The sequence below is a fragment of the Condylostylus longicornis genome, unplaced genomic scaffold (assembly GCF_029603195.1).
Source record: "Condylostylus longicornis isolate FDR11 unplaced genomic scaffold, ASM2960319v2 ptg000013l, whole genome shotgun sequence".
Classification (NCBI taxonomy): domain Eukaryota; kingdom Metazoa; phylum Arthropoda; class Insecta; order Diptera; family Dolichopodidae; genus Condylostylus; species Condylostylus longicornis.
The window spans coordinates 14,451,476-14,477,588 of NW_026577982.1; the positions used below are offsets into that span (position 1 = coordinate 14,451,476).

The following is a 26,113-nucleotide window of genomic DNA, read 5'->3' on the forward strand; positions in this document are numbered from 1 at the left end:
CGAAATTAAATAACAAAATGAGTATAAAAAAATTAAATACTAAAGGGCAAATAATACAAACTCTAGTGACCTAAATTTAAATTAATAATGAATCTAAGCAGAAAAAAAATGAAATAAAAATTGACAATAATTATAACTGTCACAAATTAACTATCGTCTGAGATAAAAAAAATTAATTATCATAAGTTAATATCCATATGGGGCTAATATTATTTGAAAGAAAATTATAAAAATTAAATTTTGATAAAAATGTCCGTCGTTTAAACACATATATGCATACAAAAAAAAATTAAAAGGAATTAAATTAAGAACCATGCATATTTTAAATTAGATGACAGTTAATTTTGACAGTTAAATACTAATTAGACAATCAAAATTAAATTTCGTATAAAATCGATTTTATAACCGCTATTAGTCCACTCAATAGAATAATATAATGCAATTAAAAAAAATGTGCTCGCAAAGGAAGTTGCAAATTCTTAACTTTGATAAATATTTTAAATAATGTTAACTTTTAAATACATGCAATGCATACATATCGCAGGCCACATTTGTATACCTACGCAAATTTAATTAATGAATATGATCGAACATTTAATTTGATTAATGACCATCTCTAACAAGCCAATCGCATCTTCTTTAATAAAATTAAATAATTAAATCAAAGCATTTGGATTGAATTTTAAAAACACCTATGTATATATTGATATACTAAATTTTTGTTGGTTCTAAAAATTAATTTTCACATAAGATTAGTTCATGACATCGATATCAATTTATTTTTGGCCCCAATTTGAAAATGAATTCCAAAATAAAAAAAAAGCCAAACTAAAACAGTTTTTCAAATTTTTTTTTTATATTAATCTGAGGAAATTGAATATTCACTGTAATCCAAATTGAATAGAAAAAAAACAAAAGCAAAAAATTTAATGTAATCGACTAAATATTACACAAAAATAAAACAATCGCAATCGATCGATCGATTCATCGCCATCTATATTGTGTAACAGCAAAGAAAAATGTACTGTAAAAAGTACAATAATATTTTTATCATTTTTTTTCTCACTCTTCATCATATTTTATTGACATTGAATGCAATCAATCATGCTTGAAATGAAAAATTGAATATTTTTTTGTTCTTTTTTTTTTTAAGTACAAACATAAATTTATTTTGAGAAAAATGAAGTTTTTCGAATAAATTGTTTTGTTGAAAACATTTTGATGATATTAAAAAAATGACAAAAGATTAAAAAAAAACACAACTGAATATGCCGAAATCTGATTCTGCAAACAATCAGAAAATATAACAAAAATGACTAGAAGAAAATTATTTTGAATTTCTGAGTAGAAAAAAAATTATGTATGGAAATTTGATATCATAAAAAAATTTCAAAGACGAAAAGAAAAAAAAAAGTGTTGAATTTGTAAAAGTTTGAAGTGAATTACTTGTCATTTATTTACAAAACTTTTCATTTTGGATAGGTCAGTTTTATTTATTTAATAATAAACGTCACGAGTGTTAATGGAGGTGTATTGGATTACAAATTAATATTTTTTGTAAGATTATAATCAGAACTACCGACTACTCTAAATTATAGTATTGGAATACTTTAAGAGCTCTTGTAGAAATGTGGTATATTTATATAAAAAAAACCAGTAATGACGGAATTAATGCCATATTATCAGCTTTTGCTGACTTTCAAATTTCGTCACTGAAAACCGCTCTTGATCTATTTTCAATCCCACATAATACTAGTGCAATTTTTAAGTTATACATTCTCATTTATGCATTGTAAGCAATTTGAAGCTAGTTTTTAAAAAAGCTACATATTTCAACAGTGTTAGCATGATAGATAGCATGAGAGACTTACAAAGTAAGTAGTAAAATTTCAAATTCTTTCCACAAAAAAATATTTGAGTACTTCCAAATTCCGTTACCGGAAAACTCAGTTTTACGTTATTTTGTACGGGAACCAATTTTTAATTTTTTTTATATATATATATACTTACATATATATTAACAATTTTATTCTAAATATGAACTTAGCCCTAAGTCCTTTCTTAATAATCTTTCTAACCCATATGTATTAATTTTTGAAAATCAAATTTAATTTATCAAAATTAAAAAAAAATTTCTGCCTCACTCACATGACTCATTCCAATATCTTGATTTCTAAATATTATCATCATACGATTGAAATATGAAATACAATTAAAAAATTAGTTTTTGTTTCTTTGAATTGAATTCGAGGTTATTTTATAATAATTTTTATAATAAAAAAATATTGTGAAAAAGAAATAAATTTTAATTTGTAAAAAAGTCTATTGCAGTTTACTAACCGCTTCTGCAGTATAGGTATACAAAAGATATTATAGTACGCTCTACACTATGCGCTTTTATATTTCATATTTAATAGTTTTTTTGTTTTATTTTTTGATTGATTGATATTGATCCATATTTGATTGATTGATTTAATCTAATTCATTTTAAAGTAAAGCAAATGAAATGAAGAGGTCAATGTTTATAAATATTTTCATAATAATGTAGGCATGTACGTGTACATAAAAAAAATTGTGTACATTTTCAAGTGTTGATAATGGAAATTTCGAAATTGAGTCAAGTGTATGCGTATAATACGTCCTTACACGTAATAGAATTATGTAAGCAAATGCAAATATGTAGATTATTTCGTTACAAACTAAAATTGCGACCAAAAAAAGATACAATGGAAAATACGGTGGGAGTAAGGCTGTAATAGAGTCAAAATATTGTTTTTGAAGGTAATTATAGGGATCACATAGGAGGGAAAAGAGCATATTAAGCTTTTCACGTATGTAACAGTAATAAGGAATCATTTGAAAGAAAATCCCTGACATGATGCAGGAAATATTCACGCTTATTCTAAGTTGATTCAAAAATTTCTATTCATTTAATGTAGAAGCAATTATTTGAGAATCGAAGAGAACTAGAAATTTAGGAATTTAATATAGATTCTTAGTTTTGTTACACATTATTAAAGTTATAGATAATAGAAACATCCTGATAATCAAAATTAAGTTTTTAAAGTAAGTGACAAACCCCAATATTATAAGCACACGAAAGTATTTTTTTATAATTTGACTTTCATAATCACATTCACAAAATTAATTTAATTTCCTAATTAATTAAATAATTTGGTTGCATACCGCGGAACATACCACGCAGTCAGTTTAATTTATTAAAAACTCATTACATATTTAATTAATTTCAAAAATTTTAACTCACACCTAAATTAATTGAAGTCAATACACGCTTGCTTTGCTTATCTTATTGGTGTTTTTTATTTTTTCGTTTCAAAGTGTAATTAATTTTTTCGATAAAAAAAAACTGATTTCGAATATCACATTTTTAGACAATTTTTTTCTTCTTTATTTTCTATTTAACACTTTTAAAATTCACTATATCTTTTTTTTTTGGTTTTTTCTGCAAATTGTGAGAAAAAACGCGATAAAATAAACGTTAATGATGAGTTTTTCGCACGAAAAACTGTTTTTTTATTCGCCAATGTCAGAAAATTAAAAAAAAAATCGACAACTTTTTACGCATTACACACAAAAAAATAACCAATTACTCATTGGAAATTGGTGTATGAAAATTCATTTTATGACAACAAACCAAACTACAATACTAAAGTTAAAAAATGTAAAGGAAGAAAACACCTCTGCAGGTTAAAAAATTTCCAATCAAACTGATTGTATTGCAAATTATCAGTTTTCCTTCTTTTGCCGGGTTATGAAATTTTCTTCTTTCCATCTCTTTCTCAGCCTTATAAGGCTTTATCGTTTGTATTTATATGTAAGTATATATTTTCACTGCACAGATGTCAAAATAGTCACGTGGTAAAATTATATTTTCGTTTTTATTTCATTTAGTTTTTTTTATTACATTTTTGATATTTTGTAAAAAAGAAAAAAAAATGTTGGAAATGCTCAATGAACATGAAAATAAGTGGAAAACTTAAAATAGTAGTAACTTGAGGAAAAGTTAATTGGATTTGAAAAATAAAGACAAAAAACAAAAGGAAATCTGTTTTGCCTGTTTCAAATTGAATGATTTTAAATAATTGCACGTGGCATTCCAGAACTCATTACAAAGTTTCAGAAGTTTTATTTTCATTCGGGTATAGGAGAAATAATTTTTTTTTTAATAAAAATTTATAGTATTGCGTCAAATCTTGGTATAAAAAAAAAACGTGATTTGTACCAAGGCATTACCATATACAAAAATTTTTCATATAAAATGTGGTTGAAGTGCACCTTTTCCTCATCATTTATTGTGTCATTGTTAATTTTTATTCATTATAGCCATTTTTTTCGTTTACTTGGTTCAGAAAATTAAGCCCATCAGTAAGGTGTTGATGTTTCTAAATACTGAAACCTTTAAATTTCAATAATATTTGCGTACTATCCAAATAGTATTACAAAATTTCATAATGTTATTACAAGCCACGCATATTATTCCTTTAATATATAAATGTTATGACAACATATACATACGAATATATATACACATATGGATATATGCATATCTGGATTTTAGAAGATAATTAAATTTACGCACAATGAGCTTTATAAACTCCAATTTACTTCCAAAATTATCTTGTTTCCATAATACATTAGATATTTGTATAATATTAAAAAAGAACCAAAAATATTAGCAAATTGTTAAGCCTTTTGTAACAATTTCTTTATAGCAGTATTCAAATTATTGTGAAATGTCATTTTTACAATAAAATTTTTGGTAAATTCTACTTAAAATTACCCTTTTAACGCACCTCTTTCAAGTTATATAATGTCAGTTAAAATAATTAACAGTAAAAAATTATTATTTTTAAAAGGAAATCTTCTTCTCTCAAACTCTTCTTTCAAATTCCTAATGTTCTCTTTTAATATACCTTTCATGTTTAATTAAACATTCTATATAGAATTACCCTTCGTCTATGATTTCAAATTGAAATTGTTAACCTTATAACAACATTTTTTACCAGAACGACATACAAAATACATAATTATATTGATTTCCATTTGAAGTTCAATATATTCTGAACTGAAAATTGTATTATTTAATGATACGCATTAGTACTTGTAGGGTTTTAATCTTTCGTTAGTTAAGTAATACTGTAGAATTAAATAATAAATTAATATTTATGTGCATACAATAAATACTGGCATAGAGTAAAAGACGGCAAAAAATTTTCTATTGATCAATTCTATAAATGTTTTGTGATTGATTTTCTTTTAAACCTATGAGCTGTACATTTGTTCACTACATAGATAGATACACATATATTCTACTTATTTTATTAATGGTTATTTCTACAATTTTATGTTTTCCTCAACATTCTTTATTCTTTGTTCAACTATCGTTTTAAGGTCTATTGAAGACTGAATACAATGCAAAATTAAAGAAAATTATAAATTTATATTGAAAAAAAATATCATTAGAAAAGAAAACATATTAAGTAAACCTATTTAATTTATTATATTGCCAGGTAACGAGACGAATAAATAAAACAAAACATTATTTTAAGTTATGGGTTAGTTAGCGAGATGGCCGATGGTCATTCATCTAGAACATAGAAGAAAAGAAAAGGAACATGAATTTTATTACGTCAAGAATAATAAATGAAGAATAAACAATAATTGAAACGCAACAAAATAAAATAAAAATCTATTTAATTTTTGAGTTGAAAATGAGCTGAAAATAATTTATTTTAGCTTCTTTGCAAAGGAAGCAGCTCGTAAGCTAATAAATTGATCAGAATAAGATTTTGTAAAAAAAAAAAACTGTTGAAAATTCAAATGCTTGTGCAAAGGAGCATTTTCTACCAATGCAGAGAATAGGGAATAAAGGAAAACTTGAAAAACAATTCAAATTTTATCATTATTATTCATTTTAATCGGCAAAACATTTAAAAATATTGTTTTAATTAAGTATATTTGCTTACCCTACGGCTTTGAAATATTTGAGAGCTTTTGAAAATAAATACGTTATAATTCTAGGTACTTTTATACACAAATAGACCCAAACACAAAAAACATTAGCCGTATGAGAAGTTTTTATATGGATTCTATTCTACAGCTCTGCAGCTTGCTAAATTTCGTACTTAGATAATTAACACAAAGATAATGCACACCGGAAACTAGCACAACGTCTCTATAGGTTTATTTATTAAAAAACACTAAACACATAATGTTATATTGCATCTTAGGTCCCCATAAATTCCATTATATTGTATGTATACAAATGTGCATATTGAAATGATATAAGTATATGTATATATACATAATATGTATGCATGTGCATGGATTATAATGTTTATATACATATTTTTAGGTTTGACATTGATGGAAAAAGAAAATTAAAGAAAAATTTTTTATTATTCTTGCCATTGGAATAAGAAAATAAAACTTACATGTACTGGTACATAATTTTTAATTGAATTGAATAAATCGTTGACATTATAATGCAAACATATATGTACATACATAAGTATATGCATATCACATTGACATGATAATAATCGAACACTTTTATACTAACATGTAATACAATGAAAATGATTTTTGAATGGAAAAAAAGGTTTAAATACAAAGGAGAAAAAATCAAAGTTCAAAGTAAACTTATTTTGATTTCTATGTTCTTACTAAAGAATACTTGAATCCAATGGCTTCTCCAATAATGTTGTTTAATTTTAAGATAATAAAAGGAATCCTGATAATATAGTTATTGATTATGTAATGCGATATTTGTATGAAAAATGCTTTAATTATTTTATGACATAAAATTTAAATTTTTTTAGCGATAAACCATATAAAATTGTCTTTCCACAGAAAATTATGCAACCAAATTTACGTATGTATATATATTTAGATTTTATAAGCGTTTGGCTTTTAAATTTAAATAGGAACACACAGAATTGCAAATTTTTACCTAGTGTTTATTTAAATCCACAAATCAATATAGTTGCTATTTACTTTTCAATGTAATATCGTGCTCGCAACATCTACATTTTAGGTTGTCCGTTTGAAGGGTTTTGATTTGCATATACTATCCGCTACATATTTGCCACAAATTCGGAATACTCGGTTCATATTCTTTCAAAGTTACAGCTACATTCCATTATTAAAATTTTTCATGTTCCAAGCAAAAACAAACCGAATAATAAGCAAATATATTTAATGCTATTAAAATCAATTAATCTTTTATTTACATTGTTGAATGTAAATAAGTTTCAGCCAAAGAAAATATTATTTTATACATGAGTAGATCAGTTCAAATACAATGTACATATATTTATGAAACGCAAAATAATTAATATCTATAAGGAAAACACTGTAATTTGAATATGATTTTCAAATAGAAATTTAATTTCTGGCTATATATATATATTTAGTTCTGTCTTGCTTAATAAATCTGTTAATGTAAATCTATTAATGTTATCGTTAAATTAATGTTATTTTAAATGTTATTTTATATTCAGTTTTTAAGACATCATTAAATGCTTATTATTATGGCAATTTATTGTTCATTGCATGGAAATTATAATTTCAAAATAAATAGGTACTTATTATAATATCGTTAATAAAATGAATATTTTTATTTTATTTTAAAATTAATAACCATAATTATGAAAAGTGAAATTAAGTTTTTGAATTTTAAACTTAGAAGTTTAAACTTTTCATTATAACAAAACGCACGATTGGTAGCGATATTTCAAAAATTAATTAAAACATTAGAGGTTTTCACTCATTGAAAAGAAAAAAATAATTTCATCCAACTAATAAACGACCAAGAGAAATTTTCGATGTAAAATTATAAAAAAAATCGTAACAATCGTAAATTTTTTATTTCGGAAATATTTAAGAAAATTTATTTTTTTATTCACAAATTGGCACAACAAAAAAAAAATCGAATTTATTTGCTGTCAAAAATAATTTGGTGAAAAACTAAAGAACCATTTAAAAGAAAATAACCTAGACGAAATTTTCAAATATGTAAGTTCGTATGGATATTTTATTGTTTATTTCATTAATATTCTAATTTTATATTTTATACAAAAAAAAATTCAAATATTCTAGAATAAATAAAATTATCAAAATGTCACCATGGTCAAAAATGGTAAAATTCTTGTCAATTGATTTTATCCAAGAAAGTGAATGCGCGCCGCTGTTTATTTCTTGCAAAACCTCCTCAATAATTTCAGTCTCAAATCAAAAATCATATCAAACAAAACCGATCAGATTGCTTCAAAAATATAAACCAAAAAAATTTATAAAGGAGTGGAACTTACATTATAAGGCTCTGCCAATCAAAACTTGTCAGGAAAAAAAAAACCTATACGAACTCATAATTAAGATTTTTAATTTTCAACCGCACTTTTAATTTCAATTTTTTTTTCTTTCATTATTAAAAGAATTATTTATTATTAAATTATCTCTGAAAACTTTATACCACAAAAAAAAATTTACAAAAAGATTCTTTTAATTGAGTTTTCAACTACAAAATGAAACTTTTTTAATTCCAATACAAAAATTTTATTTTTCCTTTGTTTTCTAGCCACGAATTTGTTAATTGTTTTTTACATAAACAAAAAAAAGTTATGGCACACACTTACATACAAAGTTAAGAGAAACACAGTTGAAAAAAAAAATCTATTACAATTTAAAACTTTTTTTTGCTCGTTTTTATCTACTGCTGTTTACTCGTTAAAGTTTTCCTGCTGTAAAGCTCGAATAGCACAACAATGAAAACATTTAATTTAAGTAAGCATTAGATTTTTTTTTAAGTATATGAAGTAAACTGACATGCTAATTACTTTAATAACTTACTAATTACTTTTTTTTTTTTCTAAAAAAAAATATGAATTTACTTTTGAGATGTATGGCAAGTTAAATATTTTATTATTTCGATTTTTTTGTCTTAGAACAAAAGTCGTAGAGAGGGTCAATTAAGATTTATAAACTGTTTATCGTAGTCTTACATAATTATCACAATGTTTATATGAAATTTTATGATTGATAAATCCAGTTGCTTCATATTTTCAATTCAAAGTAATTAAGTTAAGTAAAAAATAGGTAAGGTATGGAAGATCATTCAAATACGTAAGCTTATATGCACAAGCGTACTCAAAAAGTTTAATTCTCAACTAAATTTTATTCTCAAATTAACTTCTCTAAGTACTTAAGTATAGCAATTTCACCACTATTATAATCTGAATTCAGATTCAATTAATAATATTTGTGTTTTATTTAGGACTTTTGTAAGGACTTTTGAAACAACGGTTCCTATCGTGTTTATGTTTGTATTTATAATACTGATTTTGTCATACTATTACTTACTTACACTTGGCCATACTTCACAAAATACTCAAGCTACACAAAATATTCAAGTTACTAAATAACGGTTTTAACAATAAGACAACTTTTGTAAAAAAGCAATCCATTATGTGGAGGTTATTTTAGTGTACCGTGCATCACAGAGTTGATAGTGTCAGCTTTATTTATTCGCACAATTCAATAACAAAAACTTCTTAAGTTAATTTTTACTTTATTAAAATATTTATTCAGTAAATTGAAATACACGCTTTTATAAAACTACTTCTTCCACATAATCTGCTAAACTAAAAAAATAAACTGGAATCTATATGGACATATAACGTGTGTACATACATGCATACATATTTTTTTAATTTCCAATAATTATAAGTAAGAGAAATTTTGTATAATTTATTTAAAAAAATACTTAATATTTTGAAAGTTGACGTCATATTTACTCTTTATAAGTCAAGGCAACTCAAAGTCTAGAAAACTTTCATACATACATATTAACATTCATAAAATATGTTATCTACTTTTCCTCTTTTAGTTTTAGATTTTGTCATAGTTATGGGAGACAACTAATATATGAACATGTCCTTTGAAAAAAAAAATATGACTAAACTTCTAGAAAACTCACCATACCCAAAAAAAAATTTATTAAAATAAAATAGTAATAATTCAAATCCTCTTCATTTATATATTTTTTGTGGTTAATATTCAAATGAAAGATATTTTCATTGATTTTAAGAATTTATAAAAATATACAGTTAATAAATATTTATTCAAAATAATGGTAAGTTGTTGACGTCAGCTGTTATTTATTTCATATCTTAAATAAAAACAAAAAAAACATGAATTTTAATTTTTTGACTAATTGATTTATAATTGAAAAAATTTTAAGATGCCAATATGAGCAGCCATAATTATTAATACTTACGATTATTAATAATATACTTACGAGTAATAATAAAAAATGGCATTTTTAAATAGTGTAAAGAACAAAGAAATCACATTTAAAAAATTGAAATTCACCACAATTTTTTTTTTAATACTTACATATAAAATTCAAAGTTAAGCTTCAAGCAGACATTGTTTTTTCTCTTTAAACTTATATGTATGTATATGTATGTGTATATATAGGAATTTTAATTTAATTAAGATTTTTTAAATTTAACTAAAATATTAGGTTTACTTAATTTAGTTGGCGGCTATAAAACTAAATTATTTGATTCTGAATCCAAGGGAAAAATTTTTATTATTTATTTACTATGATTTTTTTTCTACTTCTTTTGTCTCAAATAAAGCAATTTAATTTTAAAACAGTTAAAGAAAATAAACGAATTTGTTTTGGTAATTGAGATACAATAAAAAAGCATTCATGTACAAATACGAACACAAATTTTTTATATTAATTGGATTATTATGTATATAAGTACATAAAACAAAAATTAAGAAAAAAATAAAGTTGGGTCAAACCAATGGTTTGTATTGTAGCACTTTTCCATTCAACAAGTGAAAATACTGCTTTTAAATACAGTCTGTATATATCCACCACACTATTTTAACTATTTTTATTCATAAACGAAACTATTTCTAGGATTGCATATATTTAGGATCATGCATACGAGTATATGCAGTCTTTGAAATAAAGCGAAAATTAATATAAAGTGGGGTTAACATAATGCTCGATTTTAAGGTTTAATTGTGTGAGTTAAGAAAAATAATTATATTTTTTAATTTCATGGAATTTACCGTAAGCTTTTTGCGCTTATAGAAATTTTAAAAGTCTTGCGGTTTCGGAAATATAAGGTGTCAAAAATTCAAATTTCACAAATTTCAAGAGGCGATAACTTGAGAGGGGATGGAGTTTAAAAAAAATTTTCTTCTAACAAAATAAACAATTTGTTAATGTCTAAAAGCCCCTATTTCAAGCTTCTACAGGCAGGGGTCTAGAAGAAAAACGAGATCAAAAATTTGAAAAAAAAGGACTTTAGATAACGGTAAATTTGAAAGGCCATTTTGTTTTTCTAAAGTTTAACTATGGTATACCGCGTTAGGGGAAGCCAGCCACTGCCTTTCTGCGTTTGAAAAATTTCAAAAATGCTTATGGTTTCATTGCAACAAATATTTAAAAAAGGCCATTTTTAGGGTTTTGCGGGGGTATAACTTCTAGAGGGGGGGGAGATAGGTAAAAATTTTGTTCTACGGAAATAAGTTTCTAGTGAAGATCTATGTATGTATGAAATTTCAGCTTTCTATCTTCAAGGGTGTAGAAGTTTTGTAAACAAAAAAAGTGTTCACGGACGGACGGACGGACGGACAGAGTGAAACTAATAAGTACTTTTTTCAAAAATTTTTTTTAGAAAAGTGCTAAAAAGTTAGAAGAAACTTGTCTAAATATTTACGTATATTTGGTTTCGTATCTGTTTATAAAAATCCAATTGAATCTTTGTAGTCTTTAATTTCGAGTTACTCCAAAATACTATGAAAAAAATTCATTTTTGTTCACTAAAGTTTTTCAAGAGAATTGAAAATTTTAATAACGTAAATTTAACGATACAAATAAGTTGGGTATACGAATAAGTTCGAATTCATATTTTACTTCTTATTTTCACTTCAAAATGAATTTATTTTAAATGTAGAAATATTAGAAATTCGTAACTCCTTATAACAAATAAAAAGTTCACCTGTGTATAAGTTACTCCGTATAAGTAATAAGTGTATATATTTGCGCCTATATAGTTGACAGTTATAAGTTACACAGTCGATAACAAGTGAAGTGAAATTTTCTACAAAATTTGAAATAAAATTTGAAATTAAGTAATGAGCTCTCTTTTTATCTTGATTGCATTATAAATGAGTTTAATCAATGTTAATCGTCAGGAAATTGATAATTTCCTTGAAAGCTGCTTTGCAGAATTATTGAAAATATCTATGTATATGAATAAGAACATTATATGTTATAAGTATAAATATGTATGTATATGTAAATATAATCGTAAAATCATTTTTGGCCACTAAAAATTTTTGTTTCTCCTTGTAGAAAACTATTGATTTAATAATAATTTTTACTCAAATTATTTTATATCTATCTTATATGTATGTATATATATATCTATGTATAGATATATTATGCATACAATATTACATAAATAAATATACATATACAAGAATTATAAAATAAAAAATAAGCGCTATGTATGCAAATGTAGGTTGTATAAAGGATGTACGTACACACAAACGTACGACTATGTGGTTATATGAATACATAACCATGTCCATATTATAACACAAAAGCTTTCAAGAATTGAGATTATTGAAATATTTCCAAAAAAACAAAAAGGAAAAATGACATTTTTTAAGACAATTTTGTAGTTAGCCAACTTAATGATAAAATATTACAGTCTTTAAAAAAAAGAAAGCCAAAATTAAATATTAAGTTTTTTTTATAAAGAATTAGTTGAACATACACAGTATATATATATATATAGACATATAAATATGTAAATTTCCTCCTACAACAAAAATATTTCAAAAAAAGCCAACCAAGTAAATGTTCAGATAAAAAAGGTCAATTTAAATAATGAGGACTGAAAGAAACCGCAACTTCGTCAAAATTGGAAAAGATCTTCAAAATTTTAAATGATTTAAAAAAAGAAAATTTAATTTGAGAATAGTGATATTTAAATATTTAATATTATTTATGTAAGATACCATATATGTATAGAGGGGAGTAGGTGTAGCTATTTTATTAAAATCAAGGAATGAAGAATAACGAAATTTTTAGGAGAGAAATTTGCAAAATTATGAGCAATAATATAAAACTTGACCGAATAAAAAACTTGTTCTAAATTTTATTATCTAAAAGAATATAAAAAAAGGGAGATTTTAAATTTTATACAAACAGTTTTTCTAAGAAATTTAATTTTCTAAGAAATTTAATGAATTTGGTTAGCTGTTGTACTACTTGTATTAGCTGTTATACATATTTGGTTGCTATATTTGCTACATTACTATTCATATGATGAAATCTATCTACAAATATTAGTGCTATATTCTAAGATTACATCGAAGTAGTTTCATTGCAAACTCTCAATACAAAAAGATACATTACATACGCCCATAAATATGCAATTTTTGTGAGTATCTACCTTTTGTTAATTTTTTGTTATTTAGAGTTCAAATTAATATTTTCTTTAATATTGCCGTTACAGAAAAGCCATCAAAGGCTTATTAAGAAGTGGTTACTATTAAAAAAGTGGCCACTATGTGTGCTTATAACGTTGTTATTATAAGTAATATATTTACCTATATTTGGTGTCAAAAGCAAGATTATTTACTCAACTCTATAAAAAAAAGCTCCTTACTTTAATTAAATTTTCACAAACTTTTCAAAAATTTCCTAAACTTTTTATATTTAATTCTAAAATTTTATACTTAAATAAATACGTACTTTTAAAAGAGTTGACTATATGAATCACATATTATTATTCTCGTTACAAATACACAAACACAATTTTTTAGAACAATACATACCGTATTATTTTTATTGCACTCAACCATTTTCTCTTCAAAAACTTCAAAGAAATTAACAACACCATAAACTGTTTCTAAATCACAAGAGAAGAAGTATTTACTTTACTATTTCGATACTCTTTCATATTAAAAGTTGACAAACAAGTTCTCTTTATAGATTTTACAACAGAAGTATTAAAATGTCAATTACCTTTGGAAAAGTTAGAAAATTTTATACTTATATCGTATTGTAATTTACTATATAATGGTTTTGATTTTATATATTGTGATGACAAAAACGACGATAATGAAAAAACATCGACAGCGGAAATAATAGTAAATGACGATTCTGACTGAAGACTCGTAATGGTATTAAGGTAGAAAAAGAGTGAATATACCCGTGAATTGAAAATTCTTCAAAAAACAATAAGGTAAAAAAAATAAATTTGATTTTTCTTCCAACTTTTTTTATTAACCGTCATTTATTATTTTTTTGCTTTTCTTTATTGCAAAACGCGAAATCATATACACATATTTAAATCTATATATTATACTTAATATATGTATTAAGTAAGTATGTATAAAAAATAAACATGTATAATATGTACATATGTGCTGCTGTGGTTTTTATCTAAAAAAAGTATCAAAAATTATTTGCTAGAATGAAATTAATATTAAAAGCAATTTGTTAAAAAAATAGAAGAATTTTTAAAACATGGTTGAAAAAAATTCACAAACAATAAGATGCACACATACTCAGAAATCTTATAGAAATTTATAGAATTTCCTTTTAGAACATTTTATAGAAAATTAAGTAAGTAGGTACCTATATGTTATTTTTATAATTGAAGAAATGCAAATATTTTTTATTTAAAATTAGTTCAAAGTTTTAATTGGGTTTAATTAGTTACACTTAGCAAATTTCAACGCCCTAATTAAATTAAAACAACAATATGAAAATAATTTAAATATACATACATATACTTACACAAAATATATACGTATGCTTGTTTTTTAATTATTTTTGTTGAATTTTAATTATTAGGAAAAGAAGAAAGAGGAAAATTTTTAACAATTTTGATCGATTTGTGCTATTACGTCGAATTGTTTTGATAATTATGTAAGGTAACAACTAACATAAAATATTTAAGTAGTTGCAATAAATTGTAAGTATAAATCACGTATACTTTATGTATGCAGTATCATGCATTCTCTGCAAGGAATTTTTCTAATTCAAGAAAAGTACACAAGTATTTAAGTAAGTATAATTGAAATTTCTAATTCTATAGAAAATAATTTCAATTTTTTTCCTAAAAAAAACCACACCCACATAATGTGTTGTACTGTTTGTAAATAATATGAGCAGGAACCTGCATAACTATTCTAATATACTAGTTTAATTCAACAACACTTTATAAAATTAATTTAATTGAATCCCAATTTGAACTATAATAATTAAACTTTTCTTACAATCAATATATAAATACGTAAATATATTTATACATACGTATATATAAATTTCATTAACATCATTAATTTATAAGGTATTATTTGCCAAATTAGTACAAATAACTCATTTTAATAATTTTAATTAATTACAAATTTAAATAAAATAAAAACAAGGTAAAAGTAACCTAAAATAGTCAGGGAAGAAGGTGATTTCCGTTCAAATTACTGTAGTAAAACTTTATTATTTAGTATTTAAGAAATAATAAAAGCATACTTAAATATCAAGAATTTATTTATCAAGAATTTAATATTTATTAATTAAGTATATACGAAATTAAATTATCGAATTTGTAAAAATATTTTATATTCAATAAATTCCTGCATTTTTGCTTTAAGTATAACTAATTAAATATCTACCTCTAATATATACATACATATTTATTTCATATATAAATTATAAGTAGGTATTTGTTCAAATTTGTTAAGAATTCATAAATTCATTTTATATCCAGTTTAAAATTTTAAATTGAATTAACCTAGTAATTACTCAACTAATATTAATTGGTTACGAATACTGATGCAATTGCAGCATATTTAAAAAATTAGGCATATACTTTATTGGTGTTGAATTATGCTTTCAAGCTTGTATTAGAAACATAATTCTACATTAGGAATTCGCTTTCCGAACACTTAGAATGCCTTTAAAATAATATTTTAGTACTTAAGTATTAAGTACCAAATACAAAAACAACATAGGGAATTAAGTGTGTAGGTTCCTACCTACAGCATAAGTTTACTATAAATAAATTGTTCTAAATTAGTGATGGGGAACTTTCTTGTGCCGGCGTATCCAAAATCTAATTAAACAAAAAAAAAATTGGATCCTATTTATTAATTTACTATGTATGTAAGTTAAGATATTTTTTTTCAAATGCACGCAGAACTATCTTTAGGGGATAGGTATATAATGCATTCTATTTTAAAATAAAATAACATGTCCATTCGATAAATCTTTAAATTAAATTACTTATGTTATATTATTTATACCAAAATATCTTCTAATGGTAAATGAAGCACTCACCTTACGAACAGAAAACTGTAATCCAATAATAACAATCCAGTATCAACTAAAGAAATCTATATTTAAACAAAAAAAGCCGACAAAATAAAATATTTTAGGAAAAAAAATTATCCAACTATATAAAAGTTCTTGTATTTTAAAGATCCTTTTCAGAATTTTTTATACGTTCTAGATTTTCATATTTTTTTGTTACTTATTTAAGATATTAAGTACTTTTTTTTTAAATCAATTAATTTAATACATTTTTTTATAATTAATTATTTCAATTTTTATAACTTTGTATTTCTATAATTTTCACTAAACGATTTCAAATTGTTTTGAATTTTTATAGAACAAATATTGATTTTTCACATCTTTTGCTTTTTAACTTTTCAATTTTGCCACAATTTACAAAAATACTCAAAAACATTTTTCTAATTACAAATATTTTATTTTCCTTTTTATTATTATATTATTTTTAGTAATGATAATTTTTTTGCATCAAATATTAGATTTGAAATATGGAAATTATTACCGCGTTTGCTATAATTTAAAAGCCTTTTAACACTATCAGGTAAGAAATAATAAAATTAATTTCTCACCTGCGCAATAACAGAAACTACCTGACAACTTTCAGCAACTGAGTACATTTTTCATATTATTATTATTCCACTCAAAGATTTCAAGCTGCCATTGATAAAGAAAAAGGTAAACAAAAAGAACAAAATACAAATCCAACGATATCACTATTGTTCATTTCAATTCATTTCATTAAAAGTTGCCGTTTTGAAACCAGTACTGTCGTTAGCTATTCAAATATTTATTAAATAGATAACCTAACCAACAAAAATTCTAATTATTTTTTAATTCCAGATCAACTGATTTTTCATTTCGTTTTCTTATAGAGGCTGAAAATCCTGATATATAAAAAAACAATTTAGAAGAACAAATTTCACATAAAAAAGTTTGCTACTTTGTGATACAGATGGAAAGTTGTTTTTTGGAAATGTCTAGTTTATACGCTACTATCAAAATAGCTTGTCAAAAAATTATACATAAATGTATTTAGAATGTAATATCCTTTTCCTTTTAACATTTGTATTAAAGTTGAGTTTTTAAGAATATTTATTGAAATAATAATGTATATGTACATGATCTTAGTTGATCCGCATAGTATATACATATATGAAATGCGAATGAGGGAATTGCATTAGGAATTTTGGAGGTGGAAGAAAATAGTGAAGGCAAAATAAGAGTTAGAGGAAAACTCCGATACTACTATAAATTTTATTCTTCTGACATTTAAATTTGCTTTATTAATAAACGAAGTTCATACACATAATTTTCTCATATTAAAAATAAAATTCGATTTTTGAATTTTTACGAATAAAACTCTAAAAGTTTTAACAAAAAAATTTTAAAATGTTAGACAGAAGTTTCTCCGCATACGCATTTCGATTTGTCAATTTTCTCGTGATTCCAATATTTGACTAATAATAAAAACGGCAAATATAAGAACTTTCAAAAAAATTTAATAGTTTAAATGGCTTTAGAATAATTTTTATATTATTAATCACTTCAAAATAAATTTTTAACATTAAAAATTATACTTGAAAACTCAATATTTTTATAGACCTCTTTATGCATAATAATATAGCAAATGAAATGTGAATGCATTAATATATCAATATTCTTGACAATAATGATCAATAGATGGCGCAAATATACTAAAGTGGAGAAATGTCATAAAAGTCTGCGAAACTAGCCAAAATACCACAAAAAATTCTACACAAAGTTTACAAAGGCGAAGCAGCTGAGCAGATAAATAAAAAAAGAAAAAAGTGGAAGAGTGAGCTGGTATAGATGTAAAAAAAGTTTTCTCAGTTGAAAATAATTTTAAAATAAAGGGAAAAAAAATTGAAAAAAAATTTTAAATAATTAAAATCTATAATTTTATATTTTTAAAATTTTAAAAATGATAAAAAATTTATGAATTTCAAGTACAATAAATGAAGGGAAACAAATTTTTATTCGAATTTATAGACTAGGAAGTTTTTTTTAAGTGAAAAAAAGAAGAAAAAATAAAAAGAAAAAATTGTGAAGAAAAGAAAGAAAAAAATTCGAAGGCCAATTTGCATTGTGTCAAAAAACAACAATGAATCAATTACAAAACTGTCAAAATAATATTTGAGAAATAAATAGAAAAAAAAGCCAAAAAAAAATCTATTTTATATAAATAAAATATAAGTAAATAAAATTTAGTTACGAGAAATAAAAAATTTAGAAAAATATTTAAAAGTTCAGTGATAATGGATACAATAACAATTTTCTGAAAAATAACCAACAAACAAGAAAAAATTTATAGATTAATTTTTTTATTTTTCATAAAAATTTTAATTTTTTTAATTCTCTTATAAATAATATATAGAAGAAGGTGTTTTTAATTTTCTTGTTATTTTGTTTTTGTTTTATTTTATTATTTCCTTTTGTTACAAAAAAAAAAAAACAAAAAATAAAAATTTCTATATGATCTTTGTTCCGAGAAAGTAAAGTGAAGGAAAAAGGGCCTTGTAAAAAAACTATAAAAGCTACCTTTTTCGATATCGAATATAATTAAACATAGAAAAAAAAGCAAATAGTTTTCTACATTATATACCCACATAATAATATAAGTACATACATGAATTACATATATAATTATATTTTGGAATAATAAAAAAGAAAAATAAAAAAGTAATCAAGAATTTTTATTGAATTTCAAAGTTTGCTTGCAACTTTGCTCGTGTTTCAGCTGATTCTCTCTCTGCTACACAATATACATACATGTAGGTGTTGTTGGTGACTGGGGGTTTTATTGTGGTGTAAAACAAAGAATCTGAAGGAATACAAAAAAAAAATCTATAAATATTTTAATTATAAACAAGGTAACAACAAAATTTTAATAAAATTTTAAAATTATCTCTTTAAAACTAATATAGGAAATAAAATTTTTTTAATTTTATAATAATAATCATTATGATTCACATTAAAATTACAAAGAATTTAAAATTAAAATGAGAACTGGATATTTATTAAAAAAGTTTACAAAAAAAAACTCAATTGTCATAGGTACACTACACAGTGATAATTTTTGAAAAAGACAGCTGATTATATATGTACACATATATTATAAATATGTATGTTTGTATATTATATATGTACATATCTGTATAAATATCTTTTATTTATTTGTTTTTATTCTCTACCCATTTTTATTCGTATTTGAAATTATTTTTATATCATCCATGATACTTACGAGGAGTAGCTCTATATGTAGCAAATGATTGGAATTTATATATGCGCAATTTATTAATTTAAAATCAAATTAAAAATATTATTTTGTATTTGGAATGAAACAACATTTTTTTTTAAATATGTAAGGTTTTTTTTTTATATTTTGTTAAAAATATTTGAAATGGATGACTGCTCCCCCATCCGTGAACATAATGAAATCAAAAGATCAATTTCGATTTGATGGCATTAAAGTACAAAAAAAAAATGAAGCACATAATTCTAAAAATTTTCTTTAGATTTATAATAAATACTTGCGAATTTTTATGTTTTTAAAAAATAGGTATAAATAATTAAATATTTATTATTAGATACGTATGAATGAATATACTGATATATCTACTCCTTATATACATACATATATTTTCATTAAATTTGTTTTCTACACACATATGTACATACATAGGTAACCAAACTAATAAAAAATAAGCAATAGATGCGAATACGAAATTTTTTTACCATTAGCATAAAATATTTTTCTATTTAATTAACTTAACTCCTTATAATACGAATTTTTATTTTGCTATGAAATTATTAAATTTTTAAGGTTAATAAATATTATTCTTCATAATATATAATTAGGTTTTTATATTTATATGTACATACATAAATACGTACAATTAAATATGCAAAATATTATTTATATGATTATTGTACGCTTATCGATATGTATGAATATATGTATAAAAAACAATGACCTTTAATTTTTTAAGTAATTATGATATATGCGAAAGAAAGACAGAGAAAGAAAGAAGCCAATAAAATGTAAATTATTATAAAAACAAAAATAAATAAAATTTCTGATATCACACAATTAAATTTTTCGTTATTTTAGAGCTAGAAAAATTAAACTCCCTTTTTGTTTTTTTAGGAAGTAAGTACCTACCTACCTCCTACCTACCTAATTAGGTTACTAAATTTTTTATAAATAGAGTTTTTTTTTTGTTTTATAATAAACAATTTATTATATAGGTGCCTATTTTTACTACATTACATACATATTTACTTTTATTTCGCATTTAACCATAATTTTACCATACCTACGAAAAGTAACATTTTACAGTGGTAAACAAAAAACTTCCACTTTAATATTGTTGTACTTGACTACATAATTTCTGAATTTGTATTCTTGTTTTCTTTTCGTTTTTATTTTGTATTTCGTATTTTAAAGCGACGACACAAAGAAATCAAAAACAAAATATTGAATATAAAATAATAATAATAAAAACAAAGAGGGAAAGAGGGAAAAAAACGTAGATAAAAAAATAAATTAAAAAAAAAAAGAAAATATATAACACTTAATGTTGCTTTACATCATATTGCGCAGATTAAAATTTACATGCCTACTCACTTACATACATACATATATACGAGACCAAATATTGTAGTCAAAAAATTAAAAGTATAAGGTAAATGTTACCTACAAGTTATAAGATTAAAAATTATTTTGGAAATTTTTGAATTAATAGTTTTGAGGGAAAAGAAATAAGAATAGGATATCTAAATTTTTAAATTGGAAAAATATATTTAATACTTCAATAAAAATAAAAGAACATATTAAAGATCTTTATAAGCGCAATACTGCAAAACAATATAACTTCGAAATGGTGAAAAATATAAAATTTTGAATATGCAATAAATATTTTTAACCATTCTATAAAATCAAAACCGTTCATATGATTTAACTAATTTCACTAAGCTAACTTTCACTAATATTGTGAAAATTTAGCTTTGTTTATGAATCAAACTATATATGTAAATTAGCAACGTATCCATTCGTTTATGAGCACAAATATAGTGCAATTTTGCGCTATATATTGCGATATAGTGCATTTATGAAAAGGTCTCAAATAAATTAATTGAAAATCAATAATCAAACATTCAATTTTTCATTATTTGAAGTTAATAATAGTTTACTTAAAACTTAAAAAGCAAAATCAACAAACTGCGGTCCATCAATATAAGCAGTCTAAGAATGTAAGATATTTATTTAATTTTTGAATATGCATATTTGTTTATCACATTATACATAGAGGTATATACATCACGTAATTACTGAAATAATCAATTCAATGTATACATATAAAAGCATACTTATATGTATGTACTTATGTAAATACTAAAAGAAAACTTAATTAACTAGAAATAATAAAACAAAATTTGTCATGTTCTTTGTTATCGTTTTTATTTAGTTAAAGACTAGTTAAAATAAATACGATCAAAATGAATATTAATATTCAAAAAATAAAAACTGAAGAGGAAAGAAAAAACGGCAAAACAACTTTTAAAATGCCAATAGTCTAAAGATTTCCCCTATTTTTTGTTATTCTACTATATTATTATATATTCCATATCCCCCATTAATATTATGTAGATTTTTATATACAACATATTTACATTCATACACGTACAAATATATATGTATGTATATGAAAAAAACATAAATTTATTTCAAAAAGAATATTATTATTATGTTCATCTATGCATTGTATATAAGTTAAAACATACATTGTATACAAACATATGTATGTATTTATGCTTCTGCATATACATATGTATAACATAGTATGTGAATAGAAGAAAAAAAAAATCTATAAACTTACATAAATTTTATACAAACATATTCATTTATGTTGAGTTCATTTACTATGAACAAAATAACTAGAGATTTAAATTATGTTAAGAGCACTGGGGACCAAAAAGCAGCACGTTAACTAGTGTAAAAAGAAAATTAGGTCAGAAAAAAATTACTTAAGTTTTGTTTTTTCTTGTTTTTATTTTTGTTCCATACAAACAAACATAAACAAGCTGATAGGTGGGCATAGAGTGGGGGGCTTATGATTTTTTAAAGTTTTTGTTTTGTGTTTTTTGAATACTTTTATTTTTTTTTTCTGGTGTTGTTTGATGTGGTATCTTTCATTTAAAAAAAAATTAAAAAATTTTAAAGTTTTGAAATTTTCGATTGTTTCTTTTTTTTCTGTTGTATTTTTTTTTCTCTTACCTATTTTGATAAAGATTAAAAATATATTCTTATCATAAATTAAGAAAGCAAAAGCAAATGTAGAAAAACAAACGCACAAACAAGAAAATCTGGAATAGACGATATTTTTGTTCTGTTTTTTTGTCCTTCTTGCTTTTTGTTTTTCCTGGTTTACTTTTGAAATATGAAATACAGTGGTGTTCCAACATAACGAACTATATAATGTCGGAGTTATTCTTTATACCATATACGTCGAGACCGTTCAGTTTGTTGAATACATCAGAAATAAGAATCATTGTAATACAAAAATTTGCTGTTCGAAACAAAATTGTTTTCGATATCCACTATATAGAGTAATTAATTCAAAAAATTTAGCTGTTCGTTAAGTACATAATAAAGTTTTGGAACGTTCGTTAAATTGGTTTACCTTATATTATTCGAAAACTTGTTAATATTGGAAAGTTCATTATATTAGAATGCTACTGTAATTCAATTTGCTTTGTTTTTTTGGGTTTTAGAAATTAGGGGGCAAAATTCTCTTTCTTAATATTCTAAATTATTATCAATTATTATTAAACAAACAAGTTTAATTTTAAAGATGGAAATTTTAAAGAAAACAAAATACATAGACCTACATAAACTTATATATTTTACTTTTTAATATTAATTATTGCAATATTTACAAATTAGGCAGAAGATAAAATCTTTGAAAGTAAAAAGAAAAGTATTGTACATGTTTCCAAAAAAAAAATCATTTCATTACGTCATACTTCAACAAATACTTTATATTGGTGTTGTTGTATAACAAGAAATTTTAAAACAAAATCTTTTTTAAAAATGTTTGATATATTGTACGTTCATGTACAGGCCGATACATACATCTCGTTATATTTTTTATCATATTCTAATATACAAATTTTCTTTTGTAAATGCTACATACATATATATACATACATATGTACAAATAAACTATTCAAAATATCAAAAACAACTTTATCAAAAAAGACGACAATAACAATTTCAGAACAGAACTACATTTAATAATTGAGTATTAACACGTTCCCGCCGGCGGCCTAATTTGTAGTTCTCGCCATGTGACGGCGCTGTAAATCCTAGTTTGTTTCATCGGACGGCGCTGCGCTGTTGTGACTTTCTCTCAATGAGAGATATGCGATTACGTTCAGAACAAAGTCACTGATGAAATCTGCTACATGCAATTTTAAAGTAATCGCGCTAATATTTAATATCTTTATTTGATTTTTGATAACGAGAACTTATAGTTATTGTGCTCTTTATTGTGAGATTTTTATGAAAGTAATATATAAGTTATTACAAAATTTTATTTTTATTATTTGCTATTTTTATTACAACCAATTAGAATATCAACTATGGGTACAGAAATGAATGTAGGGAGTGTTATAAAAATTTATCTCAAGAAAAGGGTTCTTCTATAGCTGCAAAAAAAGCTAAAAGAGTGACAACATTTTGTAGTGCTTGTGAAGACAAACCATCTTTGTGCTTACCTTGCTTCAATAAGACTCATGAAAATAAATAATTTTTTTTAATGTAATGAACTACACTAACTAATATATATGTTTTTGTTTAAGCCGCTTAAATAGTTTTAACTAAGATCATTTGCAAACTTTTTTTTCTTTTTCATCATTAAATTATATTTTACGTTTTATCCTTTTCACTTTTTAAGCACTCAAAGTGTGTACTTCATTAACATTTGTAATATTTTGTATATTGTTATTCAATTGTAATTTCAAAATGATATCATCTATGAAATTATGTCGTATTTACATAGGTATGACGCCATCATGAATATGTACATGAATACCTATTATACCTATTAACGGAAAAATTTCTGAAGTAATGGTGATATCATTATTGTTTTTTATTTTTTTTTTTAAGTTTGACAATAAGTGGATGGAACGTTTTTTAAAATTAAGTTTTGACTTTTTCTTATTGATAAATAAATCATATTCATGCCTCACAATAAATTAGGGTGGACCATTTTCAAATCATAATAAAATTCAATATTCTGACATGTGATGCCAAAAGATGTAGCGATTTTCCTAAAATTATTTCGTTTAATAAAAAATGAACAAAGTAGTTTCACACATACCTACCTATAAGTACTTACATTATTAAAAATTACATATTATGTGAAAAATTTGAGTAATATATTGTAGGTAAAAAATGAATCAGAAAAAGAAAAATAATTATCTAAAAGCATTTTTAAATTTTTTATACCTAATATTTTTTATATTACTTCAACAAAAACAAATTTCAAACACATATTTGAATATTTTTATTTTTTTTTCCTTTTTAGGTTTATTTTAGTTCAAATCAGTACAATAAGTAAACAAAATAAAAAAATAAAAAAAAAATGTCTTCACCAAGTGCTGGCAAACGACGTATGGACAACGATGTTATTAAATTAATTGAATCTAAACATGAAGTAACAATATTGGGTGGTCTTAATGAATTTCATGTAAAATTTTTTGGTCCTCATGGTACGCCATACGAAGGTGGTGTTTGGAAAGTTCGAGTTTATTTACCCGATAACTATCCATTTAAATCACCTAGTATAGGATTCGTTAATAAAATTTATCATCCAAATATAGATGAATCATCTGGTACAGTTTGTTTAGATGTTATTAATCAATCATGGACCCCATTATATGATCTATCTAATATATTTGAATCATTTCTTCCACAATTATTAACATATCCGAATCCAGTAGATCCATTAAATCGTGATGCAGCCGCCCTATATTTACATGAACCAGAAGAATATAAAAAAAAAGTATCAGATTATGTACAACGTTTTGCAACAGAAGAAGCATTACGTGCTGCTCAACAAGAACGTGATAGCTCTGATAGTGAATCAAGTATGTCCGATTTTAGTGAAGATGAAGCAAGAGATATGGAGTTATAATATCGGTTTTTTGTTTAAGTTTAAAAATTTGTAATATTGATATAAAATAATGATAATACTTATAAAATATATAATAAAAGAATAAACAATATTTTATTATTATTTTTTAATTAAAACTAATAAACATAAAATAAATACAAACAAAATATATATAAATATATATATATATATATATATATATATATATATATATATATATAATAATTTGAGAAATAAAAATAAAAAAAAAATGTAAAATGAGAAAACAGAATTAATAGTTTGTAAATGTAAAAAAAACAATAAAAAAACCAGAAAAAAACAAAACTTACAAGATACAAAAATATTATACAATGCTAAAAAAAACAAATAATAATTTAAATAAATGAAGAGAAAAAACATATTTTACTAAAGCATGTTTGGAATAATAAATTATGTATAAAAGATACTTATGACATTAAAAATAAAAGCAAATTAATTTTATCATTACTATACACAA

The 26,113-nt window shown here is 23.5% G+C and overlaps 2 protein-coding genes across 4 annotated transcripts in view; one reads left to right on the top strand and one right to left on the bottom strand.

Annotated features, from left to right (window-relative positions):
* The window catches only part of LOC129605397 (probable serine/threonine-protein kinase DDB_G0282963), a 51,132-nt gene extending 34,561 nt beyond the window's left edge, over positions 1 to 16,571 (bottom strand). For 2 of the 3 annotated variants that reach the window (XM_055515141.1, XM_055515138.1), the window contains exon 1: positions 3,268 to 3,681. The gene's annotated coding sequence lies outside the window, so the exon portion shown is untranslated. Of the gene's footprint in view, positions 1 to 3,267; positions 3,682 to 16,405 lie in introns of those variants that run through there. The other variant, XM_055515140.1, reaches the window with a different exon arrangement.
* Positions 16,572 to 18,198: 1,627 nt separating this feature from the next.
* Positions 18,199 to 25,818, top strand: LOC129605217 (ubiquitin-conjugating enzyme E2 H). Its single transcript, XM_055514834.1, has 2 exons — positions 18,199 to 19,308; positions 25,030 to 25,818. The coding sequence occupies exon 2, from the start codon at positions 25,087 to 25,089 to the stop codon at positions 25,636 to 25,638; it is 552 nt and encodes a 183-aa protein (XP_055370809.1). The 5' UTR covers positions 18,199 to 19,308; positions 25,030 to 25,086; the 3' UTR covers positions 25,639 to 25,818.
* The last annotated feature ends 295 nt before the right edge of the window (positions 25,819 to 26,113 follow it).

Excerpts from the sequence above, each read along its gene's own strand:
- LOC129605217 (XM_055514834.1), top strand. The coding sequence starts at position 25,087 with ATGTCTTCACCAAGTGCTGGCAAACGACGTATGGACAACGATGTTATT.